The sequence below is a fragment of the Ammospiza caudacuta genome, chromosome 3, assembly GCF_027887145.1.
Source record: "Ammospiza caudacuta isolate bAmmCau1 chromosome 3, bAmmCau1.pri, whole genome shotgun sequence".
NCBI lineage: Eukaryota > Metazoa > Chordata > Aves > Passeriformes > Passerellidae > Ammospiza > Ammospiza caudacuta.
In genome coordinates this window covers 69280884-69308234 of record NC_080595.1, presented here as the reverse complement: position 1 = coordinate 69308234, position 27351 = coordinate 69280884, and the positions used below count along the sequence as shown (strand labels likewise).

Below are 27351 nucleotides of genomic sequence, written 5' to 3'. Positions count from 1 at the left end.
AAAACTGCATGTGGGACCTGAAGAGCTGGAAAGAACACCACCAGAGGCAATGAAGACCCATACCTCCCTGATTTCAAAGACAGCAGGATGTCCAGTGTGGAGGACAATGAATGGCAAAGCATCACACATCAAAACATGCACCTGTGAGCGAGACACTGCATACAGTAATGGCAGCAGAGAAATCCTTTGTGGATAACCACACACAGCCAGGGAAATAAAGCACCTCTAGCAGCCATGCTTTGAAATATTACTGACAAAATGGGAAAAGGTCATCAGCTTTACCTGAAAACAACTGGTATACAGACGAATATTTAGCACACACTAAATACTGAGATAAAACTTCCATCAAGCTCGAGAGCCTGGGTATGTGAGAGGGAAGGGCAGATAATTTCAGTCTTTTTTACTGATATCTGTGCCACAACAATTAACATTGCTCTCTCCTGCCCTGCCCCTCCTATTTGCTGCCCTGCTTTCTTCACCTTTCAACCAGCTGACTGGTGCAGCTGACTCAGCAAAGCCACTTTTACCCTGTCTTCTTCTAAAACAAAAGACACAAAATATCCCCAGGCAAAGGTTTCTCCCAATATTTCTTTCATTTGTTCCTTCTGTGCCTTCTGTCTTCCGGCTTCCTTAAAAATGTGATTCCTATTTCTGTCACAGCATCCCCCTTCAGCCTGTCCTGGAGGAAGGAAACTTCTGCTGCTAAGTGAACCTGGAAAGAATCAGGTCTGATTAGTTAAGCAAAAAAATACCCGGTTTTCCACCCTCCTAATGAGCTTTTTTCTCTCTCTCTTACCACAAGAGGACCCCCTTTCCCAGATTTCATAGGAAACAGATATCTAAATTGTTTTAAAATAGCTTTCCCAACTAAGCTAATACAAAGGAAGTTTATTGACACTTGAATTTATATAACACATTACTCTTCTCCCCAGTGCTTTGCTTTCTTCTGAGACCCTAAATTGCATACTTAATGATTTTGTGATCACAGAATTTCCTAGTCTTGTACTAAGAGTTATGATATAATACTTTTATTACCTAGTCTTGTATCAGATGCTCTGATTCTGAGACTGATGTATGTACATAACACCACAGGGTTGAGTTTTTTGTCTCTTGAAATATAAGATCTATGCCGAATCCGATGTTGACAAAAAACATAAAGCAGCCCAAAAGTAATCTCCCTGAAGAAGCTCTACAGGTCAGAAATTTTCAAATTGTGCTCTTTATTTATTTCTTTGCAAAACATTAAACTTAAGAACAAAATTTGGATTGCCATCTGATACACTTCTGATGCTTTGGTTTTAACATTATGCTCATCCACACTTTGTTCTCACTTTCAGCAGGTACCACAGTAACCTGAGACTATTATTTATCTTGAGGTATTTGGAAAGAATCTGGAATGACTATTACTGGCTACAGCAGGGAAGTGCAGGGAAGTGTGATAGGGTCCAGGAGCAGTGGAGGAACCCTACATGCCCCTCTGTCCCTCCACTTTAAGTGTTACCTGTCTTCCTGATCCCACCTGGCTTCTGCACCCAAGTCAGCCACTGAGCAGACTGAAGAGCCAGGCAGGGACAGTGTGGAGGTGAGATAATCCCATGTGCTTCTCTACCTCAGGATCCAGGATCAGCCTTGTCCTCTTTTATCTAGATATAGACATTTAACCTGAGAGGTTAAACAATACTGTATTTCCTACTTTTATCTGAACAAGTGATTTTGTTTTCCTGTGCTTCTGTGAACTAACAAAGAATGGAGAAAACAGATGCGCACTTCTTTACCATTTCCAAGGCACCTCGAATCACCCCACAGAGGAGGTTACAATAGCAGAGTGACGCTCGTTCCGCTGGCAGCTCCTCCACAAAATCCACCAGTGGGTTTTTGTCCAGGATTAAGGAGAATTCATTCCCTGTGACACTATTGCAGCTCACACTAGGGGTGACCCCAAGATACATCTTGAAAGCAACCTGCAAAAGAATGAAATTCTGCTGCTTAAATGTGTTGCGTGCAAACCAGAGGTGAAATTTTAAAAAGAAGCATCCTGCAGACCAATTTCACCCCAGGAAATAAGGGGGGAGAGCCAGACAGGCTAGAAATCAAAGTACATTTGTCTCTTCTGTGATCAGCTTGAGCCAGCAATGCTAATCTAGAGCTGTGTGATGCCCCAGGAAAACACAACAGAGAGCTGCTCTTCTTTGAAGTTCCTACATTTACAACTCTACACAAAGTGGTTTTACTGTTATCACTCATCTGCTTTCAGTCATGTCATACTCCCTTGGGACCATTAGCATCTATATTAGGTCATTCACTACCTCACCAGCAACTTTTATAATCACAGCTCAAGGTCTCCCACAACTCTGATCTCTCCATCTGCAGTCACTTCAAAGAACAAACAGCCCACCGAAACACAAGGCTTCCAAGACTGCAAACTTGGTCACACAGAGCACTGCCTGCTGTCTTCCCGCGCCGGGTGGATGCTGCTGCGGATGTGCCACATCTGTCGTGCCAGCGCTCTGCAGCAGTGACATCACGGCGCTATCTCGGCAGGGCGGGGAGAGCCGGGTGCGCCTCCTCGGGCAGCTCTGCCCCGCCGCACGCCGCTGCCGACCGAGAGAACCGGCCCGGCTTTCGCCTCCCCAGTGAGTACCAGGGATGGATGCGTTCCAAACAATCCTGAAGTTCTTTATGAACCGGAAAACCGCCATAGGTTACAGTTTTATGGCGCTGCTGACAATGGGAGGTGAACGTGTGTTTTCTCTTGTTGCTTTCAGATGCCCTTGCAGCAACGAAAACTTCAGGTACGGTTTGGTATTTCTCTTCTCGCCTGCTCTTGTTTTGCTGGTTATTGGATACTTCTTGAACAGCAAGACCTGGAAACTCTTTACAGGCTGCTGGGTGAATCCCAGGAAAATATTCCCCAGAGGGAATATCTGCCATTTCTTTTACGTCTTTGGACAAATCACTTTAAATGCTCTGGTAGCCCCAGTGATGTGGCTGTCCGTGGCTTTGCTCAACGGGACTTTTTACGAATGTGCCATGAGTGGTTTGAAAAATCCTGCCTACTTACAAGCAGTTTGCCACAGCAAATCGGAGAGCTGCTTTGAAGAGCTACACAAGGTAGCCTGTGACAAAAGCTCCCTGCCCTTTTCAGAGAGTGATGAACTGAAAAGAACACTTCAAGCACAGTCCCAGGTAAGAAAAGTGATAAACAAAAAGCATTACTGTACTGCTGCTGTGATTTATCTGTGGAAGATCATGATGTCAGAAGTTTTGTTAAAACTGTTGGCTTCATGTAAATGTTTTGGCATACAATCAATCCATCTTTTGGTTCACTTTGAGCTGTTACATATTTCTTAGGGGCCCTCACTGATGGCGGGGCCAATAAGACTAGAAAACCTAAAGCTTTCTTCCTGAATGGAGATTGCTCTAAGGAGGGAAAAAAACCAAACCCAACTGGATTGTTTTGGAGGCTGAAGTAACAGATATCGCTGCATTAAAGGGGTCTGTCCTATTCAAAAATCTATGCCACACTCTCCTATTTTAAATCATTGTGATAACTGTAGGTCACTAACAGCAGAAAAATAAGATTAGTGAAATATCTTTTGGCTGCTTAAATAATGTGCTTCTATTTGTGTTCCTCTTTTTTGTGATGACAAATGTAAGCATGTTTTTGTCCTGCTTGGAGGAAGTGAGAAACAATAAAGCAAGCAGATCATGCAAAGCTGAGATCTTACTACTTTCTACAGTATTTGTGCAGTACAGTTTTGCTCTCTGCATTGTAATGCAAATAAATTCAGAGGCAAAAATTCAAAACAGTGGAGAGAATAAAAAGAAAGCTACAGAAAAGGGAAAACACTCTGTGGAGCCAGCAAGTTTTTGTCAGGAATTGTATCCATCTGGAGCAATTTCCTTTCCAAGAGCTGGTTTTATTTTTAAGTCCTCATGCAAATAGGACAAAGACTGCACTGCAGACAAAACAATTTGTTTGTTAGTGTTAGAAGGCAACAACAGATAGTACTTGAGACTTTAGGTTGCATGTATAGGAAATACTGAAAGACCAGGGATTCAGTATTAGCATGAGAATATATGAGTTCATTTTCCAAGCTGCAAGAAAGTGAAAAACTGCTAAAAAAAACGATTTCTCAAATACCCATAAAAATCGCTAGTCAGTACAAAGTGATTGGGAAACATAAAGGAAAGCTCTAACTATTGTTCTATACCAATTCCTAAGAATAGTTTTTTGTCAAACTTCTCTGTTTCACAGACTTCCCTGAAGAAACTTTCTATATTACATCAGCTAAACACAGATTTTTACTGGTGGGTTTTTTTTTTTAACATCAGTGCAAGAGTTCACATGAGAGTTCACTCTCCATATCATCACCATTGGAGCATGGGAAATCAGTTCCAGCTCTAAAGCCTCTGAGCCCTAGAATATTTGTCCCACACTGGAACTTTTTCCAGTGTTTGAAAACAAGTTTGGTTTTTTTTTAACTTGTCATAATGGATTAGACAAGTAAAACTTGTCTTGGCCATTGGCTAGGCCAGTGGTACAAGGCAGGAAAAATTGTGCTCACACTGCTGCTCTTCTTAGGGGAGAACATCCCACAATAACCAGTTCGAGCACATTTTTCCATTCTCTGCCCTTGCTGAGGAAGTAATTATGGAAGTAGCTCTTTGAAAATGTTCTTGACAGAATTTCATCCACATCTGAAGCTGCTACAGAAAAAAGGAGTTGAGTGATGCTGGTTAATTATGTATTTGTTTTGTTGGAGGATTTTTCTAATAAAAAGAAGTCAGAAAACAAAACATCTAACAGTGGTCACAGTTTAAAAGGCTGGTTGATCTGGAACAAAAATTACTTGCCCTTTTTGGTTATGTAGTTCTTCATGATTCAAAATTAGTAATTCTTGTTGGGTGGTTTTATGTAATGCTTTCAGGAGTTAGAAAACACTTCACTCTTTTCACTCTTTACCAAAGATACACCAAAAGGAGCAGTATTGAGAAGCCTCTATTCTGATGGATTTACTCGTTCTCTTCAGTCCTGTCTTGGTTTGAAAAGAAAGGTGTCACCTAAGGGAGGCAGGAGGCTTCCTTGAAATGGAAAATGTAAACTCCCTCCCTCTGAATTATTATAATTTTGAAATTAAGGGGCTCTCAGGAAAAGATATCGGAATAGGAATAACAGTTCTTTACTAGGAAAATTAAAAATAAAAAATTATTAGTACAAGAAAAGAAAAGAAACCACTGACAGAGTCAGAGTACAACTTGACACCCTGTGGGTCAGGGTGTTGGTAGCAGTCCCATTAAATGGTGGCCGCAGCCCTCCTGCAGCGGCAGGTGTGGTTCTGTTGAAGCAGTGATCCTGTACAAGGGTGTAGGTTTTCTCTGAAGGTCTGGTGGTAGTGTAGATGGGCTGGGTCTTCCCCTGGGTATCCAGTGGGGAAGACAGTTGGTCCTCTGGGAATGCAGTGGGAAAGGCTGACTGTGATGTTCCTAATTTCAGATTATATCCAGGTAGGAATGCTTGGCTCCTCCCCTGGGCAGAGCTTCTCACAATGGGGTGCTGTAATTTTTATTAGTCATGCAATGGGACCCACTGGCCCATGAACAGCAGATATCTCCCTGAGGGAGGATTGGTTGTGGAAGAGATAAAGAAAACTACCCAATTAACAAAAGATAACTGCCCCACCTCTAACAGATGGGAATAGAATACACATCCCCATTTCCAACCTAAGACAAGTCCCCATACGGTTGTCCCACTAACATCAAGGCCAGCACCAAATGCAAACAAAGTGTGGTCAGAAATTTGTGATTCAAGTAGCATTTAGTAGCATTTTCACTTGGGTCTTTTTAACCTGAAACTGATTTCTTTTGCCTTCCCAGATTTTAGGCTGGTGTGTGATAGTTACCGCAGCTCTCCTCTCCCTGCTAACCACTTGCTGTGCCAGCTGCCAGTCAAAAGTCAGCCACCTCCAGCTGATGTTCTGGAGAGTGTATGAGGGGACGGAGAAGGAGCAACTGGAGCAGATTTTCCAGCTGTATGCCACCAAGCTGAGCGAGCGAAACCTGAAGTGCTTTTTTGAAAACAAGGAACCAGAACCCATTTCCCTGCCAGCTTTCCAGGCATGGGAAGATGCTTCCCAGCTCCACTCTTTCAGCAGCAGCAAACAGCACTACAGCACGATTCACAAGCTAGTTGAGGAAGGCCAGAAAGGAACCAGTGAGGAAAGAGAGACAATGCTGGACCTTGCGGACAGAAGGGAAGTACCATAGAACAAGTATATTTTCAGCTTTTTTAAATATCTTGTTAATAGGTATATTTCTATCTGGTTTCATCTCCACATTTTTTTCACAATGGCCTCTTTCTTCTTCATCGTGTTTCCTCCCAGTTAGTTACTTGCTCCAAAAGGATGGAATGAAATTATTTCCCTACACAAGTGAAAAGGCTGCAGTACTCCACAGCACCCAGGGTTCACATCACTAGCTCAGCATCAAGAGCTCACAGTACAACAAAAGGAGTAATGGCTTCTACAAGAGGGTTTTAGCAATATGCTATGTAAAATGTGTTAAAAATGCTATGTAAAATAGTGTGCTTGTCCTATGTAAATCTAGAGACTGTCAACAAGTAAAGTCATTTAAAGTGTGTGAATATAATAACAAGATTCGTGTGTCTTTCTGACAGCCAACACACAGAAAGTAAAGGTTTTCTGTCCAGGTCATTTCCAGGCCAATTGCAGGTACAGCCTTGTTTTGAGCCACCAGCGATGCCTCAAGGCTTCTCTGTCTTTGGATATTTTGCCTCTGTAGAACATCTCCCTGTTATCTGCTCCCAGTCTAGACTTTTTCTTTGTACGGATATAAAGTTCTAGTTTTCAGCAAGTTTCAGGCACTGGGTGCAGCCTGTAGTGCTCTGTAATATTGTTGTTTCTGGGCCTGCAGCCAGTGTACAACAGAAGGCCTGGAAGGAAATTCCACTTTTTAAGACAAGAAAATATTTTTGCAGTAAACTGACTTTCATTTTTTTGAATATCCTTGGAAAACTTGGTGTCTGGAGCAAGAAGAACCAGTAGGTGAGGCAACTGCATGGTCAGTGCCTCTGACAAACACATTTCACCCCAGAGCCCTGTGCTTTACGTCACTCACTTGGAATTCATCACATGGCTCAGGGTGGTCAGAATATTTGCAAATGCTGTATAAAAGGAGAACAAAATTACTTTCCCTGGGGTTGCTGGACAGGCTTTGGTGCAGCATTTTATTGCCAGTCTCTCTGAGTCTGCAGAGAATCATAGTTTTGCTGTGCTTGAATCATGCTCTTCTCAACAAACCAGGATATCCTGCCCAGCTGTTCTCATACTCTTTTGGTTTCTCCAGCGGGTAAAAACATCTATATACAGACCATCACTCTTTATGAAATAAAACACAAGCGCTAATTCAACTCTCTGCTTAGAATATTCTTCTTATGTTTTCAAGAACTTGTGACCTTTGAGACAACGTTTTAAAGTTCTTTCATACCAGATGACCCACTTAGCAGCATACTTAAAACATGTTATATGCTTAAATGAGCCTGCTGCTGCTGAAAACACAGATGCAGCACTGCCAAAATGAAAGTCACTACAGCAGATGTCTGACACTGTGCCTGGCACATAGACCAACCATTTTCTCCCCAGGAACCTCTCCTGGTACAGCATCTACCTACTTCCAGGCTATATGACCCCTCCTATTTCTCTGGTTTTATCTTTCCTCATGAGAACTGCCCCAACTTCTTCTGTCCAGCCCCATTTCAACCTCCTCCCTGCATACAAGGGGAGATAGAACACCTCCTAACAGGACAGCCCTGCTGCCTGGGCCAAACTTCCCTTTCTAAAACTGTCTCTCCACCTCTTTCCTAAAAAAATCAAAGTAAATAGGGATGCGATGGGGAGGACAGCAAGTAGATTAATGAATTGATCAAAGAAATACAGGAAACAAGTAGGTTGAGGTAAAAATAAGGACTCCAGTGTGATATAATAGCTGGGACATGGAGGCAAAAGCAGAGCTGGTAGAGGGACAAGTAGGAGGACAGAGTGATCCCACTTGGAGCTTTTGGTATCCTCTTTTCCCTCAGAAGAAAGCTTAGGGCTCTGCACCTGAGTAGCCCAGGCCATCTCAAATGGCAGCACTTCCCAGCCCTATCTTGTGCTTTATTGTGGAGGGGCAAATCCAAGATGAATTTCCCTCTCCTCCTCCTTGCCTGCTTCATGTTTGCAGGTAGCTCATGTTGAGAGTGTCTCCACCCCTGAGAGCAGCTGCTGAACACTTTGTGCTGCAATGTGTGCCTGGTAGGAGCCCCTCTCTCCCTGATCCCCATTCCCAGGGCTGTGTGACTCTTTTACCAAAATGCCTGTGGCTTAATGCAATTTCCATGTGGATCCTAGAATACTTCTACGAAAACAGACTGAAATAACAGCCAGTTTGACCCTCTGTTTTCAACTGGTATGGGTTGGAAAAATTTAACTTATTCCTTCAAGGGGCTATTGCAAAAGCTGCTTTCTATCAACATTGTTACTGAATCCAGCAGCTACCATGGCAGCTCAGAAAGAGACAGACTATTGTCAACACTGTCCAAAACAAACTGGAGAGAGACAAAAACACCCAACAAATAAAACCAAACAGCAACAAGATCAACATTTTCTGCTGGAAAATTTACATTTTGCATTAATTCTGATACCCATCAAAATAGCAGTGTACAAGAAAAAAGAAACTTCTGTTCAATCTTTTGTGCTCTGTCTCTTGGTTTAGTCTTTAAATCTCTTAGCTCTTCCTCCACTACACATCTGCTGCTCCATCAAACTTGAAGTGTTTGTTATAAGAATAAAGACTTTTCAACCATGCTAAGCCCTCATATGCTCTCAATTTAGTTTCAGCTGTACTTTGCATTATGTTATGATGCATCTGTCCAAATTCTATTGTTAAAAATTCTTGTGTAAAAGACAGCTTGCATGAAAACTATGCAAAAGAAGTAGCCGGTTTGCAATGGAGCACCAAATTAAGGCCAAAATGCAAAGTTGTAAACTGAAAATTATGAAAATGTCTTGGCAGCAACAATAATTTAAGTACATAGATAAGCAAATCAATGAATATAAAAGATTTTTTTCTTAAAACCAGGCTATAACTGAACAGCAACTACTTTAAAACTACCATTTACAGCTTCTCAGAGCATAAAACAAAGTTTTTTTCAGCCTTAGTGACTCCAAAAGACTTGAAGGTAAAATGAATGAGGTGGTTTAAAATATGCATCCCATAAATCTGTCTTGTTTTTATCCATGAAATGGAAGAAAAAAGAATATCTGTTTAGACACGTACATAGGCTTGCCAGCAAAATGATGCCCATATAAAGTAAAACCTCACTTTTGAAAACGTTGTTTACAATGCTATGACATTATACATTGCTTAATGAGAAAATAAGATCTAAGCAGTTTGAATTAAAAATGTATTCTCTGCCCTTTCTCAAAAACTCAGTCAGTATTCCATCTCTCTCAAGCAGCAAGAATAAAAATCGTTAACATTTTGATGGTGTTTAAACACAGAGCACCTAGAATTACTGAAATATTTAGGAAGTCACTAATTTTCGGTCCCTCTACATACTACTGGGGACTTCTCACATCCAAACTTTTTATGCAAAAGTCACGACACCAAGTAAGTAAGTATGGACTGTTAAAAAAATTGAAACCATGATTTCAGACAACATAATAGCCAGATTAATGAAGGACCAGAATTCATCTGCTTAAAAGGGGAAAGGCAGCCAAAGTAATATTTCTGCTAGCATACTTTTCATTCTTAGTATTTTTCCAGCCAGTGTTTGGAAAGAGGAAGATACATTAAAGGTGTTGCCGTCTCTTGCTGATTCCAAACTTGTCTTCTGATCTTTTCTTTACTCTCCACAGTGCAGCACTTCAATGTCCTGTTTACTGTCTACCACAGTAGGTAAGCTGCTTATGCATTTCCCTCTCCCTGCTGAGATCTGAAAACCAACATTTACCAGCTCCATAAATTCTGTCAGCCTCTGTCAGACCTTCCAACTGGCCATAAATCAATATACAGGGACCTTGTGTGGCAGCACCTTCCATGACACAGAGAAGGACTTTTCCTGTCCCACAGCTCTGGGCAGGGGGTGACATGGCTGGATTACCCCATCCTTTGTTATTCCCCTTGAGGGAGCTCTCTTGAAAGACCTCTGGAGATGGTAATTTCCTGTGTTCACAGGGTACTGAGTGTCCACAGTAAAGCCCATCTCTGCAGCCACTGCTTTTCAGGAACAGAACTATCCTTAGGCACTGCACTGTTTAATCCAGCAGTGGAGCCTGTGAGCCAGCACCAGCTTGCTGTGGACCAGAGGGTATTGACCATACCCTCTGGCTGCTTCCACCACTGGCACAGACCAACACCTCCTGGTGCTAGAGAAGGTAATGTAAATATTAGATCTAAAACCAGAAGCTGTTTTTTGCAACTCATTTGATCAGATCAATTACATCAAGGTCCTCTGAGGAGAAATTGAATTAAAAATTTGATTTTGCAGGATTATAGAGAAAAATTATCAAAAAACCCCTAATCCTCAGTTACACTTAGATCCAAATTCTGAATCCCATCTTCAACATTACTTTTTCAGCTGGACTTTGTTCTTAATATCATTCCTCAATTGGTTTCCATTTCTAACCCCAATTGCCAGAAAGCCTACTTTCGCATGTCCTGTTTCATCTCTTTTTTAATTCAATCCCAACTGTAGCCCTGCCAAGTCACAGGACCAACATGAGAAGACAGTGAACACCATGGGAACTCAGTATAGAAGGGCTCAGTTTGGCTCCCCATCAAACCTTGTTGGCCCTTCTCCAGGCCAGTATAAGTTAGCAGTAAAGCCCAGGGTTTGCAGCCTGAGCTAGTGGTGGAAGTTTTAAGCCCCCAGTCACTGCTTTAGGTGCACCTTTCCTCCAGTATTTATTTCTTAATCTGGGAAGCTGGCTTTTTAGTTCTCATTTTATATTTTTTTCCTTTTGCTTCATCTCTTTCCATTTCCACAGGGAACACCCACAGCCTGATTTTAGACTTCTTTGTTTTCCAAAGAACTGAAGGATAATAGCTATGTTAACAGGTGGTTTGGCTTTACCTACTTGAATTGCTGAACTGCCTTAATTACTTTAACTTTGAACTGGTTTTACTCATCCTCAAACAGATTTATACCTCTGAAGACTTAATGCAGTTAAGTATTTAAGCACTTTCTCCTGGCTGGGAACACTCCTGCTGAAGAGTTAAGGAGATCATGTAAACAGCTTCATGATTCTGAGCTAAAAAGTTTGATAGAGTATTTGCAGCTCCTTACTGGGTCACTTTAGACATGTTTTGTTGATATGTGTCTCAAACAAATGTGCTTGAAGATTATTTAAAACTTGTTTTCCCAAAGAAATGTGAAAATACTACTGTCTATATCACATTTTGCCTCAGAAATGTTATACTCCTACTACAGAACTCCTTTTAGTTTGCTAAAAATAGTCTTTCAAAGGGACAGCGTGTGCTTTAATGTTTGTCCCAATCATTCCAAGTAATTTTTTACTTCTCTTAAAAAGTCTCTTTGGAAGTATAAGATGCAGAGAAACAGTGTCTTTTTCCATTGTTAATTTCTCACTGCACTTTGCTGTTGAATACTATGTACTTAAGAATGAAGGTTCAACTGCAATAATGCATTTGTAAAGATGGGAACTATGAGGAATAAAACCCAGAAAACCAAGTATCTGACATGTATGTGAAAATAAAGTACCAATACCAGCTGAAGAAGAATGTAAAAGTGAACAAAAGTTTGATTTTGCAGCCTGGTATAATATTTTAAATCAGGCAGTGTATTTTAAAACAGTGATTGAAATGCTGCTTGTCTCATCTGTTTCATTCAGCTGTCTTCACCATTTCCAATGGATCTCTACCCCAGCTCAGCTGCTTACTGGGAGCCACTTTGTTATGTACTCTTATTTAAATTTCTCTTTGAATTTCCCTGGAATTCTAACTTGCCAGTGGGGGCAAACGATCTTTAGAAACCTGTGTCTTTGTTGTCTGACAGAAGTGTGAACAGCTACGCAATAAAAGGGAAATTTCCATCAAAGTGAAAGTACATGCTCTGATTTTATCTTTTTGATTTTATTATTAGATTTGTGGGTTGTCAGGAAAATGTTTCTCTCATTTTCCTTTTTTACAGTTCTTCTTTGCTACCACTGAGATTGTTAATTTTGCAGAAAATCTTGCACCTTATTCTTAATATTAAAATTTTAAAGTTAAAAGATATCTAAGGTAATTATGGCAACGATGAGAAGAGACAAATGGCAGAAGCAAAAATATCAAAGTTTAACATCTGTATGAGACAGTTAAGACTTATGCTCCTAGGAAGAGAAAAAAGGAAGGGAATACATAATTTTAAGCTAAGATCACTGAATCTGATGACGCTTTAGAAAATGCAAATCTCATTTACCTGTGCAATCATGTCTGCTGTTTCAGAGTAACTACGGCACTTTTTCACAGCTGAACGAGCCAGAAAGTCATCAATCAGCCTTATGCCAATGCTGTATCCCCTGAGGAGGAAACAAGGAAAGGCAACATTGTGAATGGGGAGCTTCTTTCCACCTGCCATCTCCCTAATGCGTCTCTTGCGCTTCCTCAGCAAAACAGCTGCATGATCCTAATTGAGGGACTTAATGACAACACATTTTGCTGGTCTACATTCTTCTTTCTGCCACATTTTACAGCACAGTGGGACTGCTGTTCCTGTAGTCATTTGAGGAATCATACTTCTTTAAGCTTGATAGTCCTGGCAAGGATGATATGAATTGTCTACACAGTTTGCACATTGTCTATACGTATGCCCCAATCCTGGGCACCCTTGTTGCAGCATTCAGGTGCCATAGGAAATGCACTCACACCTGATCTCTTTCACTTTCTCCTCTTACCACTTCACATCATTTATCATTTTTCCTTCACAATTATCTGTTTGTCTTCTTTTCTAATATGTTATCACCCTTCATCTAATTAGCTGACAAAAAAAACCTCCAGAAGTTGTTAGTTAACACGTTACCAATAGGTAAAGGCTGTATAAAGGTAGGGCATTGGAACCTGGCTCCAGCCTGTGACTCAGGCTCAGTAGAAGGGAACTATGGGAGAGGGACTCGGCTGGAATAAGGGTAGAGAAACGTGAGAGATGAGAAGTGAGAGATGTGAGACGTGCTGTGGGAGTGCCGCATGTCCATATCCTGTCTGCATTGTGGTGTGTGGTGGTTGGTTGACTTGGGCTTGCTGTGCCTTAAAACTGTAAACTGGTAACAGGTTAACTGCTTTAAAAGGCTGGGGTTTTGGCAATAAGGAGCACTCCATTGTACCTGCCTGGGGTCCCTGCATTGCTCATTACCACAACAAATGCAGGGTTCTTGTACACTGCCATGTCCATTTTGTATTTAAAATACTACAATTAAAAAAAAAAAAAAACAAACAAAAAGGGATGGTAGATAATGGAATTTTTATAAAATAAATATTCATTTAGCTCTGACACATTAACAAAGGTCAACAACTTCTTAGTTTGCAAAACAGCTGTGACTCCAAACATTTTCTGAAAAATGGAAAAACATTGACACAAACTTTTTATAAGAATGGGTACTCATCTCAGAAATGTTTTCAGGAAATTCTTCATTCCCAGTTACGTGGATTTTGGCAGTGTCTGCTTTGTTTTGGAGGCCCTACACACTCAGTGAAACAGCCTGAACTCTGTGGAGTTTCTTACTGGTTTGTGTACAACATCTTTGGCTAGAAGACACTGAGCTGATGACAAGACCAAAGAGTGGATTTGGCAGTGTGAAGATTAAAATTGCGGTATGTCATGTGTCTAGAAACAATTAAATATTTATCTATTGCCTAAGTATCAATAACATTGGCAAATGTGTCATCAGCATTTAGCAAGGTATGTATTAGTGACATACAAGACTACTTAGATACATTTCAACTTTTATGCCCTAGATTTGCAAAGTCAAATTAATAACAGACTGGTAAGCAGCTACTTGGCAACTGTATAGTGAAAAACACCCTTCTCACTACAGACTATATATGTACACAGAGAGGGAGAGAGATAAGTACACTGTCCCCACCTGTCACAGGCCTGCTGAGATGTGAGGTTTCTTTGTGAAGCGGGGCTGTTTCATAATCACAGAAGTAAAGAACACGTTGTTTTATTGAAACCTGTCATTATATGATTAAGTCTCCCTCAAAACAAAAAGATTTTATAGAAAAAACTGCAATAATGAAAACATAAGGAGCAAAATCTGTCTCCACATCTTCTAAAACTGCTGTCTAGTAATTTCTGCCATGACATCATTGATGAAGCCAGTGCATATTTTAAATGTATGATTTTCACCAGATCTGAATGAGAGGTGAATACAAAAAAGTATCTGAGGGATGTTATCCCATATAAGTTTGTGAATAAATTACTTTTCTTTTTCCCAAACAATGATTTTTTTTTTTAATTTACTCTCGTGGACAGTTATTGGACTACAGCTAGTTTGCAAACTTTCAAGTTAATAGTAAAGTGGTAAGATTATTCTGTCCACTGTGATTTCTGCAAATCCATTTTACATGTCCACTTTGCCCAGAAATATAAGCCTAACTGTTCTGCCAAAGGCCTTACTCCATGTTCTTGTTGACCAGCTAAAAAGCTGTTTCTTGCTGATTCTCCATTATATTGTTATTTTTATGGCAGCAATGCCTAGGAATCTCAGTCAGGATGACAGGGCTTGTAAACATTGGATCTTCATTTCCAAGATCCATGTAAAAAATTCACCTTCATTGACATTTTGTGCCATCTCACTCATTGCTGTATGGTCTTTTAAAGGTGAGAGGCTCATTTGTCCCTAAACCAGTGAGGGTTATAGGATATGAAATTTACAATATTATATTAATAATTAGCATAACTAGAGGATCAGCAAGGAACAAGTGTAAGCTATGAAAACAATCCTGACACTTTTCCTCAGAAAATTAAAAAGCTAATTGTTGATCTTAATTCACAAATTAGTGTTGTTTCTGTTGACAGGATATTGAACTTTTCCCTGTCTTCTCTATAACCAGAGACAGAATGCTGGAACTTGTGAGATGATAAACAAAAAGCTGAAAGGTAATATATATGTAAACAAACAGCATTATGGATAAAACTGAACATTTAAAGCAGTACTTACATTCTATCTAAACAGGCATTGACATCTTCATCTTTTTCATACTCTTTGCACAGCTGGGCTACCAAGGCCCCATATGTGAGTACAAAAAGTTCTCTGCTCTGTCAGAAAACAAGAAAATCAAAAATGAAGCAAGATAAAATCCAACCCTTCCATGTTTTAAAGCTGCTTCTCATTAAAAGCAAGTAAAAAATAATATTTAAATTAATAAAAAAATTTTTGTCCATGGGTGCATAATCGCTGAAATCCACATTTCAAGCATGACAGAATCTATATTGAGCCCCACTTGAGTTTGTAAGGGATTTTGGTTGTCATAAGTACGATTTCTTGGTATACTCAGAGTTACTATTATCAGTCATTCTTGCATCTTGAGTGTATGTAAGCTGGATTGACAAATTCTGTCAAGTGCCATCCAAGAATAATAACAAACAGCAGCAGGAAAAGAGGCAATGAGCTATTAATCCTTCTGCAGTTGCACAACAATTCACAAAGGTAGAGTTGATATGAGTCAAATCATTAGCTGCTTTCTCTAAAAAGTAAAAAGTAGATAAAAAATTAGCTCAGAATAATTAAAAAATAGTATAATTCAGGACAAGGGTAAAGAATAACAACAAGATGAAAGGGATGGTGAGGATTGCAGCCCCCATGGAACATGGAGAGGAACTGAAGATGCCAAAGGTATATCTCTGCGCTGGTCCTTCCACAAGCACTACTGTGGGGTCTGCAGGTGTGCAACAATTTGGAGGAGAGTTTCCTTTTCTCCCTGCCCTGTCAGATCACATCCATGCACTGCAGAACTGTCTGTCTGTATTTAGCAGGAGAAGCAGCTGTCCTTTAAGTTAGAGATTGGGTTGACTCTTACTAAACTTCTTGGACAGCAATTAATTAAAGTGCTATAGCCCTCTGGCATGTGGTCAGATCAGTGCTGCTTTTTTTCTTTAGCCTGTGGAAAAATAACAGTGAATACCAATAAAAACAGCAGAACAAATCACACTAGCAAAGTAAGAACAGCTGGGTGGAAAGTTCTGCTTCCTTTGCATCAGAAGTTTGGAGTTTAATCAGTGTTGCTGTTTTAACAAGTCTGTTAAAACTGTTCAAAATCTTAAGCAGAATCATTTTCCAAACTCATTTTAGTGATAACTCCTGTTTAAAAAAATTTTCTACTTTTGGCCAAATTCTCAGTAACAAGTTTTCAATGGAGTAAATGGATGTCATACAGGTGCTGTATTACTTTGCTATTATTGTTCAGAAAAAAGTTTCTGTTGCAACAAGAAAATTACCTCAGAGAAACTTAAGCATAATAGATCAATGTAATCAAATTTATCAGCCACATTTGCAATCCATTGGAATACTTTTTGTCTGTAAACTTAGGTATATTAACTGCAATTTTATTACACTCTTCTATTTGTTTTTCAGTGGAGACCCTCTGTCCTCTTTTCAGAAATTGATACAACATTGTCTTAAAGCCTTCAGGAATTTTTCCACTGCCCAGTTCCTGTCAAAAATCACCATTCACCATAGAGAAAGCCCTAAGGCTCTTAACTCCTGAAGAAAGGTTTGTTTGGAGTCAAACTATTCAAGCATAGAACAGAGATCTCCTTCTCTCTGTGTTTCATTGAATGGCTATCTAACCACAGAGGTATGTAAACTTACCTGCCATTTATATCTTAGACCATAAATACTTGAAGCACTTAGACTTCTGTTTCTGAACAGATTGCAGTCTCAGAAACTTTGTGCCCCTCTTTCCCAAGCCTGTACAGAATCCCAGCAATAGGAATAGTAGCCATAAATGCTGCCAGCAGCTCTTCTCTTGTACCACCAATCTTACCCTTATACTTTCAGTATTTTCAGATTGTTCAGAAATAGGAGAGTATAAAATGCATCAATAAAATAATAAGTTACTCTTTCTCCATGCACAATCTTAATAACACATTACAAAAATCTCTTACTATTTTGTGGTTCTCTTGCTTTCTTCCTGGTGACCGAGACATGCTGCTTGTGTAACTCCTGATGTATTTGATTGTCAGTTTATATCTTTTCTTCCTCAAGCAGCACAGTCTTCTCTCAATCCTCTTTCTCTTCTCTTTTCTCCTCTCTGCTCCTCTGTCTTTTGCATGAGATGTGTTTGCTGCAGTCTGTAATGCTGCTGATGCTCCTCCTATTCTCTGCATGCACTGAGCCCTTTGGGAGGAATTTGACTGGCAACAGATCTGCCACTGTCCACAATATAAATAAGCACTCTGTCCATAGGAATGGTTTGTAATCAAATACACAGCTAGCACACATGGGAAGTCAAACAGAACAGGTCTCACATTTATAGGGACAGTAAATTTATTTTGTTGTTTCTATCAGACTTTGGTGTTTGGAGAGCTAACAAAAACTTCAGCTCTAAAGAATAAAAACACAATTTCAAGATACTGCTGTACAAGGGAAATGAAAATTGATTGTTTTCAATCTAAAGAAGCTATAGTAGTCTGCCAACTCTTACTGCTGTAGCCTGGAGAGTTAATATCTGCCTCAGTTGGGGAAGTGTGGCTTTTAAGGCGCTGCTACCACCATGTTTGTGTAAAGCTGCCAGGGCAGATTGAGAGAGCTCAGCTTCCCAGAGGAATAAATTCTGTACCTGTACAGCTGCCAGCTTGAGCAAATGGCACTTTCACTAACCATGTTCCTAAGGGGTTTATAGAATTATTATTCTCTCATTCTTAACCTCTTAGAGCCCCTATTTCTTAATATCCTTGCAATGAACATCCAGGCTTAGTTCATCTATTTTGCCCTGTGGTAAATTTGGCCTACGTGGTAGTTTTGATTTGCAATGAACTTCAGTGATGGTCACTGGTGAATTTAGAAATTAATCAGGTAGTTGTCATTACTTATAGGACTTACCTGCACATACATTCCAACTGAGTCTTCTCAGGAAAGGAAATAAAAACATATGGCCTCCTCTGAATGTCATGCTGTTATTTAATTTCTGTTAACTAATAGATCCAGTGCTAGAATACAATTACATATATTTACTACTACAGATACACAGAAGGCATTCAGATGTGATTGATTTGAGATAAGGAAGATTATTTTTTAAATGGTAGTTTAAAGTTATGACACAATTCAACCAGGAAAAAAAAGGATTTTCAGTTTTTTCTGTGTAAAACTCAGTCATCCAAATTGCTTTTATTTCACACAGAATGAACTTGTATTGACAATTTTACAATGTAATTGCCTCTTCCTTTTTTTTTTCAGGTGCTCTTCTGACCCTGTAAAACCTTATTCCATTTTATAAGTGAAACAATTGTAGGTACTTCTCATATATAAATTTTAATAAATTTTAAAACTAAGGCATTACAATTCTCTAGATAGTTACTTGCATTTCTAAACTAAGTCTGAGATGGGTTTGTTTCTCTGATTGTCTCCAACTGGTGACAAGCATCAAATATGCCCCACATTGCAAGAGTAATCCCATATTCCACAAGAAAGTGTACTGCATTACATTAAAAAAAAACCCAACCTGTAAAAGATTATAATTAGCATAATTCAACTTTAGAGAACCCACCACAAAGCACTTAAGACTTCTCATAAATGAGAACATTTCTATTTATGTGGCTCAGAATATATATGGATTAATTACTTCAGCCTGCATTATTAATACCATAATCATGAGGAACCTTGTGCACCAGACAGTGCAATGGCAAGGACACATCAACATCCTTTGAAAAATACAGACATGCCCATGTGCACACAAGTAAATTTACACATATATTGCTCTGTATTGAGTAGAATGTACTGCATTTCAAAAGCTTTGCACATTATTAAGAAAACAAAGCTGAAATGGTGTGTCCAAATAAACTGGATTCAATGGCTCCAGTGAGGGAAGCAAGTCCTTGGTGGACTGTCTTGCAGCCCTGTGAAAAGAGTAGAGGCAGGCACACATCTTGCACCTGTTTTAATCCTGAACATACACTTCTTAGAAGTAATCCAAGGCAATTGGAATAGTGAGAAAGTGAGAATCAACCTCCACTTCCCTTTCTGTCCTGTTTTTCAGGCGAGAAATTTAGCTTTCAGCCCCAAGGTGAGTCTTCATAGGGCTTGAGCATTAGTCTGCATCAGTTCTCTCAATTCCCATCAAACTAAAAAACAAAAACCAAATATAAAATATATCCCGAAGCTCAAAAGCACACATAAAAGCATGCACCAGCACTCTGTCTCTTGCAATGGACTGCCTATTATGGGAAAACTGACACCTGCAGAGATAAGTACATGATAAGTGCAACATAGAAGTAAATCATAAATTAGATTTTGCCTAATTAGAAAGCCCAAAAAAAAAAAAAACAGTGAAAAAATTCTTTGAGCCAAAACAAGAATGCAATAATCACAAAAGGTGAGTGTCCAAATTAGTAAAATACAGGGTCAAGCTTTTGTTTGCTCTCCATTTTTCAGGTGGATAGACCTTGTATTAAATTTTCTCTGACAGAAAATGAAATCACAAGAAGGTAGGTGTTGAGGATTTGAAGCTATGTGAAAAAAAGAACTTGACCACAGGTTTCTCATATCACCCAAGTGCTTTTACTAGAAATCCAGTGTGGCTGCTTCTCTCACCACATTTCCAAATAAAGCAATGCCATTGCTGCCACTTTGCTGTAGTGCCCTGCTTAGGAAACATTCTCAGTTTGACCTGCTGAAACTTCCTTGGTTAGGCCATGTTTCTCAAGAGGATGTTTTGAGATTTGAGTGCCTCCTTTCTGCTCTCTACAGGAACTTAAAATCTCATAAATTTGCCTATAAAACACAGCTGAATTCTGAAGTGATATATGTAAGCTTTAAAAAAAAATCATTAACAGATTTCTATCCTTCCCTTAACATAAAACTTATTATTTTTTTCATCAGTGCTTGTCCTAGTTATGGGGACAGGAACTCCTCCAAAGGCCAAAGAGACCATGAAAATTACTTGTCGGCCTGCATCCAGACTGTGACCTGGCAGCTCACAGGACATGGGCAGTGCTCCCTTCTACTCCCACAGGAAACCTGTCATGCAGGACCTTTCATACCATGCTTTCTAACACGCACAGGTGGGCTTGACATCCATGCAAAAGAGCTCAAAATGCAGCCAGGGGAGCTAGAGAACATCGGCCTTTTGACTGCTGACTCAGTGGTGAAAACACATCTGCAAGACCAGAGAGACCAGGATTCTGTCTCCTCCTCCAAACTTCAGATGGAAAATAGAAGATCACTTCCCTCTTCCTCCTTAACTTTGCCTGGCCATTAGATAACAAAATCCTGGTCTTTTTTTAATCCAATAAATATCAAAATACTCTATGTGGTGAAACTAATCACAACTGGTAGAACTATGGCAGGAAAGTTGGAGAACACAGCTTCTTTGCAGGACAGTCACATCCCCTCACTAATAACAACTGAGCTTTTGAAAGAAAGAGATGAGTGAGTGAGTTTTTACTAGGTCAGGTGGAAAAGGGAGCTGAAACCAATCTCTCTATTCCGCCATGGTTGCTTTATTTCAATAAAAAGGAGAATAAAAATAGTTTGCTGTGTATGGGAAGGTGAAATCTGTATTCCAAAAACCATGTCTTAAAAGAAATGACAAATGATTTTCACTCCTTAAAAAAAATCCTTTTCACTCCTTAAAAAAAATCTCTCCTTCTCATAAGTGAGATTACTGGCAGTGAGTTCAAGCAGACAGAGCCCTGCAATATGAAAAGCAAAACCATGACTAAGGTTTGTTCATGGATCCTATTTGCCTGAGATGTCAGATATAAGCATCTTTGTGCCTCACAGGCCAGCCAGCTGTCACCTCAGGTAGTGGTATTTTGGATTGCATCCAGTCCTAACTCTTCCTTGGAATTGGACAAAGAGCCTAAATGTCTACCTCAGGACCCTGGGTTCCTCTGCAAAGGCGAGTACTTAAAGGTTTGATGTGCCACCCAAGCTCTTAATTGGATCCAACCCTGTAATTTGTTCCATAATAGGATGACCCAGCAGGATCATTTACAGCAGGCAATGAAAGCAAATGCCAAGGAATGAAAATGCAGAAGTACAAAGTTGTTGTATTGATTGTATAAATTGACTCATTCAACAGCCTTAGGCTGACTATTAATATTTCAGTGTTGGATACCACTTCAGTTTCACATCTAATGTGTTTCTTGAGTAAACAAGTGATGCTTGGGAAAGCCTTCCTCCCTTATAAACAAAATAAGACACAAGTTCCAAAAGAAATCTCAGAAGGAATCAGAGATTTTAAAATTAACTGAGGCATAACGAAGACCTATAAAATAATTTTGTGATTGCCCGATAGGTTTATTTCACAGATTTTTTTTTCCCAAATATAACATCACCAGTACAAAAAAAAGTTACTGAAAATCCTGTGATACTGAAAGAAAATGAAGGTTTAAAATGGCAATATTCAGACAGCTCTGGGATTTCATTGTGCTATTACTGTGTCCAAACAACTAAGAATGTAACAAGTTCCAGAAAAGCTGTGCTAAAGTGCTGCTGGATGTTTCAGCATGTTTCTGTACTGCTTTTAATTTTGTGTAACAGCATCACATTGTTTGAGAAACAGTTACCAGCAAGGACCTCCTTCCCAGATGGTGACTGAGGATGAGACAAGCAGGTGTCCACCCTGACAGTGCACTGGAGGAACAGGGTCCTGCCTAGTGGACAGGCAAGGCATGTGTAACATGCCATCCCTGTGTGCAACAGCTGAGAGAGTGTCTCTGCCATCCAAGCAGACACCATGGGTGCTAAAACTGCTGTTTGAGATCAAATTTATTATTAGCAACCGTCTCTCCAAGGGGAGAGAAGAGGCTGTGCAGACACTGTTATACCACACAACCAAGTCCCCCCATGCTGGAGATAGACTTCTGTAATGGGAAGGCAAATTTCCCCATAAACTTTCTGGCTAACTTTTACCTTTTTTCTTCTCTTGATAAGAATGTTTATATGACAGACTGTCTGACTTTTCAGAACTGAAACATAAGTATTTGCATATTCAGATCAGACTAGGTTATGCAATGCGTAGAACTACTGGATAGTGTGACCCTAGAAAAAGTGTGATCCAGAGAAAATCATCAAAAGTGAAATGTTTTCAATTTTTCAGACCCCTGCTTAAGGCTTGATTTGTGAGAGATGTTCAGAGCTCAGGTCATCTATCCGAAGATCCAGAAACCAGCTGTGGAAACGCTTAATTGAAAATTTTTTATCTCTGTCCATGGAATAGGACTGACTATACTTGCAGGAAATCTTAGAACAAACACACTATATAAATACCAGCTGGCTTGACATTTTGTGAATAGCAGATTTTATATATATATAAAATAAATTAAAAAAACAAAACCAAAAAACAAACAACAACCCTCCCTCCCCCCCCCCCCCCCCAAAAAAAAAACCCGCCAAACCAAAACAAACAAAAAATCCCAACCAACTTTCCAAAGGAAGCATTCAGCACTGTCACGAAAAGAGACACACCCCACCTAGAGGTGAAACACTAAAATCCTCATGATCCAGCAGCTGGCTACTTCTCGGACTAGTGTTTCGACAATGAATTGCTCCAGAACTGAAATCAAATGCAAACAGCACTGGGATTCCAAACATTGTGCAACTTATGGAATATTTTATAAATTTATTTTTAAGTGGAAGCATTCTCTCTTTTTTTTTAATCTGTCCATTTGCCAAGGATTTGTTTGGATGATCTTTTATGAAGAATAGCTGGAAGGCTCCTTTTTTTTTTTTTTCCTAGTTTCATGCCACGTTTCTTCCAATTACTCTTGATTAGAAAACAATTAGCTTAGCAATTAACCCTGACAGGTTAGCCATCAGTTTGATAGCACCGCATGTCATCCAAAAGGTAGGGGGAATTTATTGTTAATTTCAGACAATTAGCAATGGGCTGGCAGAGCTCACAACAGCCTGAAAGCTCAATTTTCCAGAACAGCTGAGATAAATTACTGAATCAATTAAAACACATCAGTGAATGTCTGCAAGCATACTTAAAGCTAGCTTACAAGCCACTGAAAATCAGTGGGAGGAGAAAGACTAGTAGGGGGGTTTTGGGTGTTGTTTGGTGGTATTCATTTCAAGCTGTTGATGTTTATTCTGCTCTGCCATTGACATTAGTTAAATATAACTAAAAGCTAGTATTGAATTATATCAAAAGAATCTGGTAAAGAACAGGATCTAAAATGACTTTCCTTCCAAAGTGGTTAACTTTCCTAAAAGGCAAAGAGGTTGTTATTGCTAATGCAATAATTGCAATATTAACAATTGGCGGGCAGCAACTTTTCTCTTTTTTCACGTTCAGCTGTCCCTGTCATGTTGGACAGAATCTTATCTATGGGCTGGCTTTCCTAGGAGTGCCTGCACTGATCCTTCTGGTTGTTGGCTATGCCCTGAACAACCAGACTTGGAGGCTCGTTATGGGCAAAAGTTCTCATTTTGAGAGGGAGATGGCATCAAACTGGTTGCTGAAATGCAAGCTGCTCTGCTTTGTCCTCTGCAGCATCACGGGGAGGGCACTGGTTGCTCCAGTCACATGGCTTGCAGTCACCCTGATAAATGGCTCCTATTATATCTGTGCTGTGAGCGAGTACGTCCCTGTGCATTACTATGGAGCTGCTCCCAATGTCAGCGCTGCGGAGCGCAGCAGGATATTGGCCACGTTTCCCTGCAGGCAGCTGGTTCCTCCAGAGCTGGCCTGGGCCAGAGATGAAGTGATTCTCCTCCTCCGATACCAGTCACAAGTGAGTAACTCCTGTTGCCTGCAAACTTGATGGTAAGAGATGAAGCTAATTCAGCAGGTATAAAACAAGATCAGTGTCCTCTGCCTTGAGTGCTAAATCTCTGTGTGTTTTGAAGCATGTTTTTTTCTTTTAAGTGGAACTGAACTTTATAAATTACTATATCTGCTTGTCCCATTTGTTACCTGCTGCCTGAGGACATAATCTTCCTTGTGTAGTATCCTGAAAAATAATACCAAGTACAACAAATGGAAGTTCAAGAGCCAGGGAGGGTATGAAGTTTCTTCATTAGAGCAGAAGAAATGTGACTAAGAGGCCCAGGCTGTGAGAGCTTTGTGTGAACCCACGTAAAATCTTGGGGTTTAGATCAGACTCAATTCTAAAAGTTTGCATACTGGGTAAATAATAGGAGAAGCATTAAAGCTGTCACTTCAGAGAAAACTGGTTTTAAACAGGCTATAAGCTAATATAGTCTTGGCCTATCTTATAACAATAATAGCTGAGAAAGCAATATTCTTAAATCTACTCAACAGAATTTTCTTGAACTTGAAAGGAACAAGTAATTTTACTACATAGCTGCCTCCAGTAGGCATGGACTGGGTTTGGTGGTAACAGATGCTTTCCAGGCTTATACCTTGCTAATGCTATTATTTAGGAAAAGCAAGTAAAGTTAATCTTACGGATTTTCTGGTGCTCAAAAGTTACCACTGTGAGTATTTTCAGGTCTAACAGGTATTTTCTTTTTTATTCTTTTTGTAAGGTGGCTGGCTGGCTTTTGATTGCTGTGGTGGTCATCACTGTGTTCCTTTCTTACTGCCTGGCAAGCTGTTTCTCCCCGCTCAGCTTCCTGCACTTCAGATACTGGAACAGCTATGTCCACAATGAGCAGGAGCTCTTTGATGAGGCAACAGAGCAGCACTCCAGGCTCTATGCCATGCAGAATGTAAGGAAGTTCTTTGGCTTTGTCCCAGGAAGTGAGAATGTAAAGGAAATTCGTATCCCATCTCTCAGGGAGTGGCAGGCCATTTCTGGACTGGCCTTTCTGAAGCGAGTGGATAAGGAGCACTATGATTACAGCCTCCTCCATGACTGGGCACTCAAGGAGCGTGCAAGTGGAAAGTACCTGAGGATTGATGAAGACCCTGGGATCATAACACAGCTCTGAAGATCCAAGACCCCACAATACTTTGCAGAAAAGCAGGAACCTGTCTAGCTCTATGTCAGACCTGAGCTGCACTGGAACTTTCCAATACAGTATAAATTATGTGAGCATCTTGTTAATGTAGTCCTTCAGCACCTGCTTACAGATGCCTTTACTGATGGTGTTTTTACTCCTGTGGGGTGTGGTGATCTATCCCTAGATTAGGGTGGGCTATTTCAAGCTTCAGCTCTCTGCTTTCTAATAGTTGTGCTGAAAGGATACGTATGTACTGAGAAAGTTATTTACAAATGCTTTTAAATCTTTTTCCATTAAAAGGATCTTTAAGAGGTAGACCTTGACTGGATCCTATGAATTGGTCCATTCTGTATGGAGCAAGGGCAGCTATCCAGCTTTTCCTTAGTGATACCTAGCAGAAATTACTTATTTCTCCTCCTCTATTTTTTTTTTTTTTTTGTGTTATATAAGTAATCTACACTGAGCTAACTACTAGTTAAGTCTGGGGCTATAGTAGCATGCAGGAAACATATGGGGAAATTTTACCATCAAAGGCTGAGTTTAGATACAATGATGAGAGAACTTTAAATTCTGATAAGGAGAGAAAATCCCCACTGAGGCACATGGTGGAGGTGTGTAACACATAGCAGCTGTATGAACAAACATTTGACATATGGCAAGCTGAGCTGAGATGTATTCTGGCTGAAAGCAATATCAAGGTCAGTCTCCTATTTGGAAATACTTCAAAATCTCCAAGGTGTTTGTGTTCTTGGCTACTGTACAAATAGCAAATGAGGATGGGAAAAATCTCAGTCTGTACAGTAGGGTTTGCTTTGCCTCTGTAGACTTGTAATTTATACATATACTAGGCCTATGAAAATGACTGTGATTAAAAACTACTGAATTTTGTGAAAGAAGGTTTAATGATGTTTTTGTGTTAAGTCAGTTTGGTATGATGTGATATTACTCATCTCCTCTCTAACCTGTGCAGATGTTTCTAAGTGGGAGGGAAATCCATGCCATAGTGTTTTTTTAATGCTTCCTGCATTGCCTTGCCATGTACACATATATATGTGGGCTCCAAAGCCTTATGCTACACTATAGGATGCTATCTGCTACTAGTAAATTACCCCAGGGGCTTTAAGTGGAAAAATCTAATTATTTAGTACATTTTATTAGAAAATGCAGGAGTCAGTACTGCTCTGTCCCTCTTCTCCTCATTTGGATAGGGGAAAGAATATAAGGAAAGGATCATGGGTTGAGATAAGGACAAGGAGAGATCACTCAGCAATTACTGTCAAGGGCAAAACAGACTCCAGTTGGAAAAATTAGTTTATTTTATTACCAGTGAAATCAGAGTGGGATAATGAGAACTAAATCTTAAAGTGCCTTTCCCCACCACCTTCCTTCTTCTGGGCTCATCCACTCACAAATTTTCTACCTCCTCCCCTCCAGTGGTGGAGGGGGTGTGAGTGAATGCGGGTTGCAGCCAGTTTGTCACATATTGTCTCTGCTGCTCCTTCCTCCTTGGAGGGAGGGCACCTCACACTCTCCCCCTGCTCCAGCATGGGTACTTCCTCCCAGGCCCAGTCTTCCCCCGACTTCTCCAGTGTGGGTCTTTCACAGAAGCTGCAGATCTTCATTAATTGCTCCAGTGTGGGTCCCTTGACCAGGTGCAGCCCTTCAGGAACCACCTACTTCAGTGTGGGCTCCCTGCAGAGTCACAAATCCTGCCAGCAAACCTGTTGCAGTGGGGGCCCCTCTCTCCACAGGTCTTGCCAGGAATCTGCTCCAGCACAGGCCCCTGGTGGGGTCAGACCCTCCTGCAGGCACCCACCTGCTCTGGTGTGGGCTCCTCCAGGGGCTGCAGGTGGATCTGCTTCACCAGGGCCCTCCCTGACCTGCAGGGGCAAAGCTGCCTCCCCATGGTCTGCACCAGGGGCTGCAGGGGAACCTCTGCTCTAGCCTGCAGCACCTGCCTCACTCTTTCCTTGCTGAGCTTGGTGCCTGCAGAGCTGCTCTGCTCACTCCTCTCTCTGGCTGCAATTTCTGTTGCTCAGGGTCTTTTCCCTCATTTCTTAAACCTGTTATCTCAGAGGTTCTGCCGCCATTGCTGATGGTGCCCAGCCTTGGTCAGCAGCAGGTCTTGGAGCCAGCTGGCATTGGCTCTGCAGGACACAGGGGAAGCTTCTGGCAGCTTCTCATAGAAGCACCCCTTTAGTGCCCCTGCTACCAA

General features: G+C 40.4%; 3 protein-coding genes across 3 annotated transcripts; 2 read left to right on the top strand and 1 right to left on the bottom strand.

Annotated features, from left to right (window-relative positions):
- Positions 1-457: 457 nt before the first annotated feature.
- Positions 458-17389, bottom strand: TRAPPC3L (trafficking protein particle complex subunit 3L). Its single transcript, XM_058801907.1, has 5 exons — positions 17168-17389; positions 15222-15319; positions 12482-12581; positions 1776-1961; positions 458-712 (listed from the first exon to the last, which is right to left on the bottom strand). The coding sequence occupies exons 1-5, from the start codon at positions 17387-17389 to the stop codon at positions 593-595; spliced, it is 726 nt and encodes a 241-aa protein (XP_058657890.1). The 3' UTR covers positions 458-592.
- Positions 2647-7732, top strand: CALHM5 (calcium homeostasis modulator family member 5). Its single transcript, XM_058801906.1, has 2 exons — positions 2647-3186; positions 5878-7732. The coding sequence occupies exons 1-2, from the start codon at positions 2647-2649 to the stop codon at positions 6265-6267; spliced, it is 930 nt and encodes a 309-aa protein (XP_058657889.1). The 3' UTR covers positions 6268-7732.
- A 5869-nt stretch (positions 17390-23258) lies between the features above and the next one.
- On the top strand, positions 23259-26180 carry CALHM4 (calcium homeostasis modulator family member 4). Its single transcript, XM_058802463.1, has 2 exons — positions 23259-23962; positions 24720-26180. The coding sequence occupies exons 1-2, from the start codon at positions 23405-23407 to the stop codon at positions 25122-25124; spliced, it is 963 nt and encodes a 320-aa protein (XP_058658446.1). The 5' UTR covers positions 23259-23404; the 3' UTR covers positions 25125-26180.
- Positions 26181-27351: the final 1171 nt, after the last annotated feature.

Excerpts from the sequence above, each read along its gene's own strand:
- CALHM5 (XM_058801906.1), top strand. The coding sequence starts at position 2,647 with ATGGATGCGTTCCAAACAATCCTGAAGTTCTTTATGAACCGGAAAACC. Across the intron at positions 3,187-5,877 it reads CACTTCAAGCACAGTCCCAG|ATTTTAGGCTGGTGTGTGAT; the intron begins GTAAGAAAAGTG and ends TTGCCTTCCCAG.
- TRAPPC3L (XM_058801907.1), bottom strand. The coding sequence starts at position 17,389 with ATGCAGAGAATAGGAGGAGCATCAGCAGCATTACAGACTGCAGCAAAC. Across the intron at positions 15,320-17,167 it reads AGCAAGAGAACCACAAAATA|AGCAGAGAACTTTTTGTACT; the intron begins GTAAGAGATTTT and ends GTTTTCTGACAG. Across the intron at positions 1,962-12,481 it reads CAGCAGACATGATTGCACAG|GTTGCTTTCAAGATGTATCT; the intron begins GTAAATGAGATT and ends ATTCTTTTGCAG.
- CALHM4 (XM_058802463.1), top strand. The coding sequence starts at position 23,405 with ATGACTTTCCTTCCAAAGTGGTTAACTTTCCTAAAAGGCAAAGAGGTT. Across the intron at positions 23,963-24,719 it reads TCCTCCGATACCAGTCACAA|GTGGCTGGCTGGCTTTTGAT; the intron begins GTGAGTAACTCC and ends TCTTTTTGTAAG.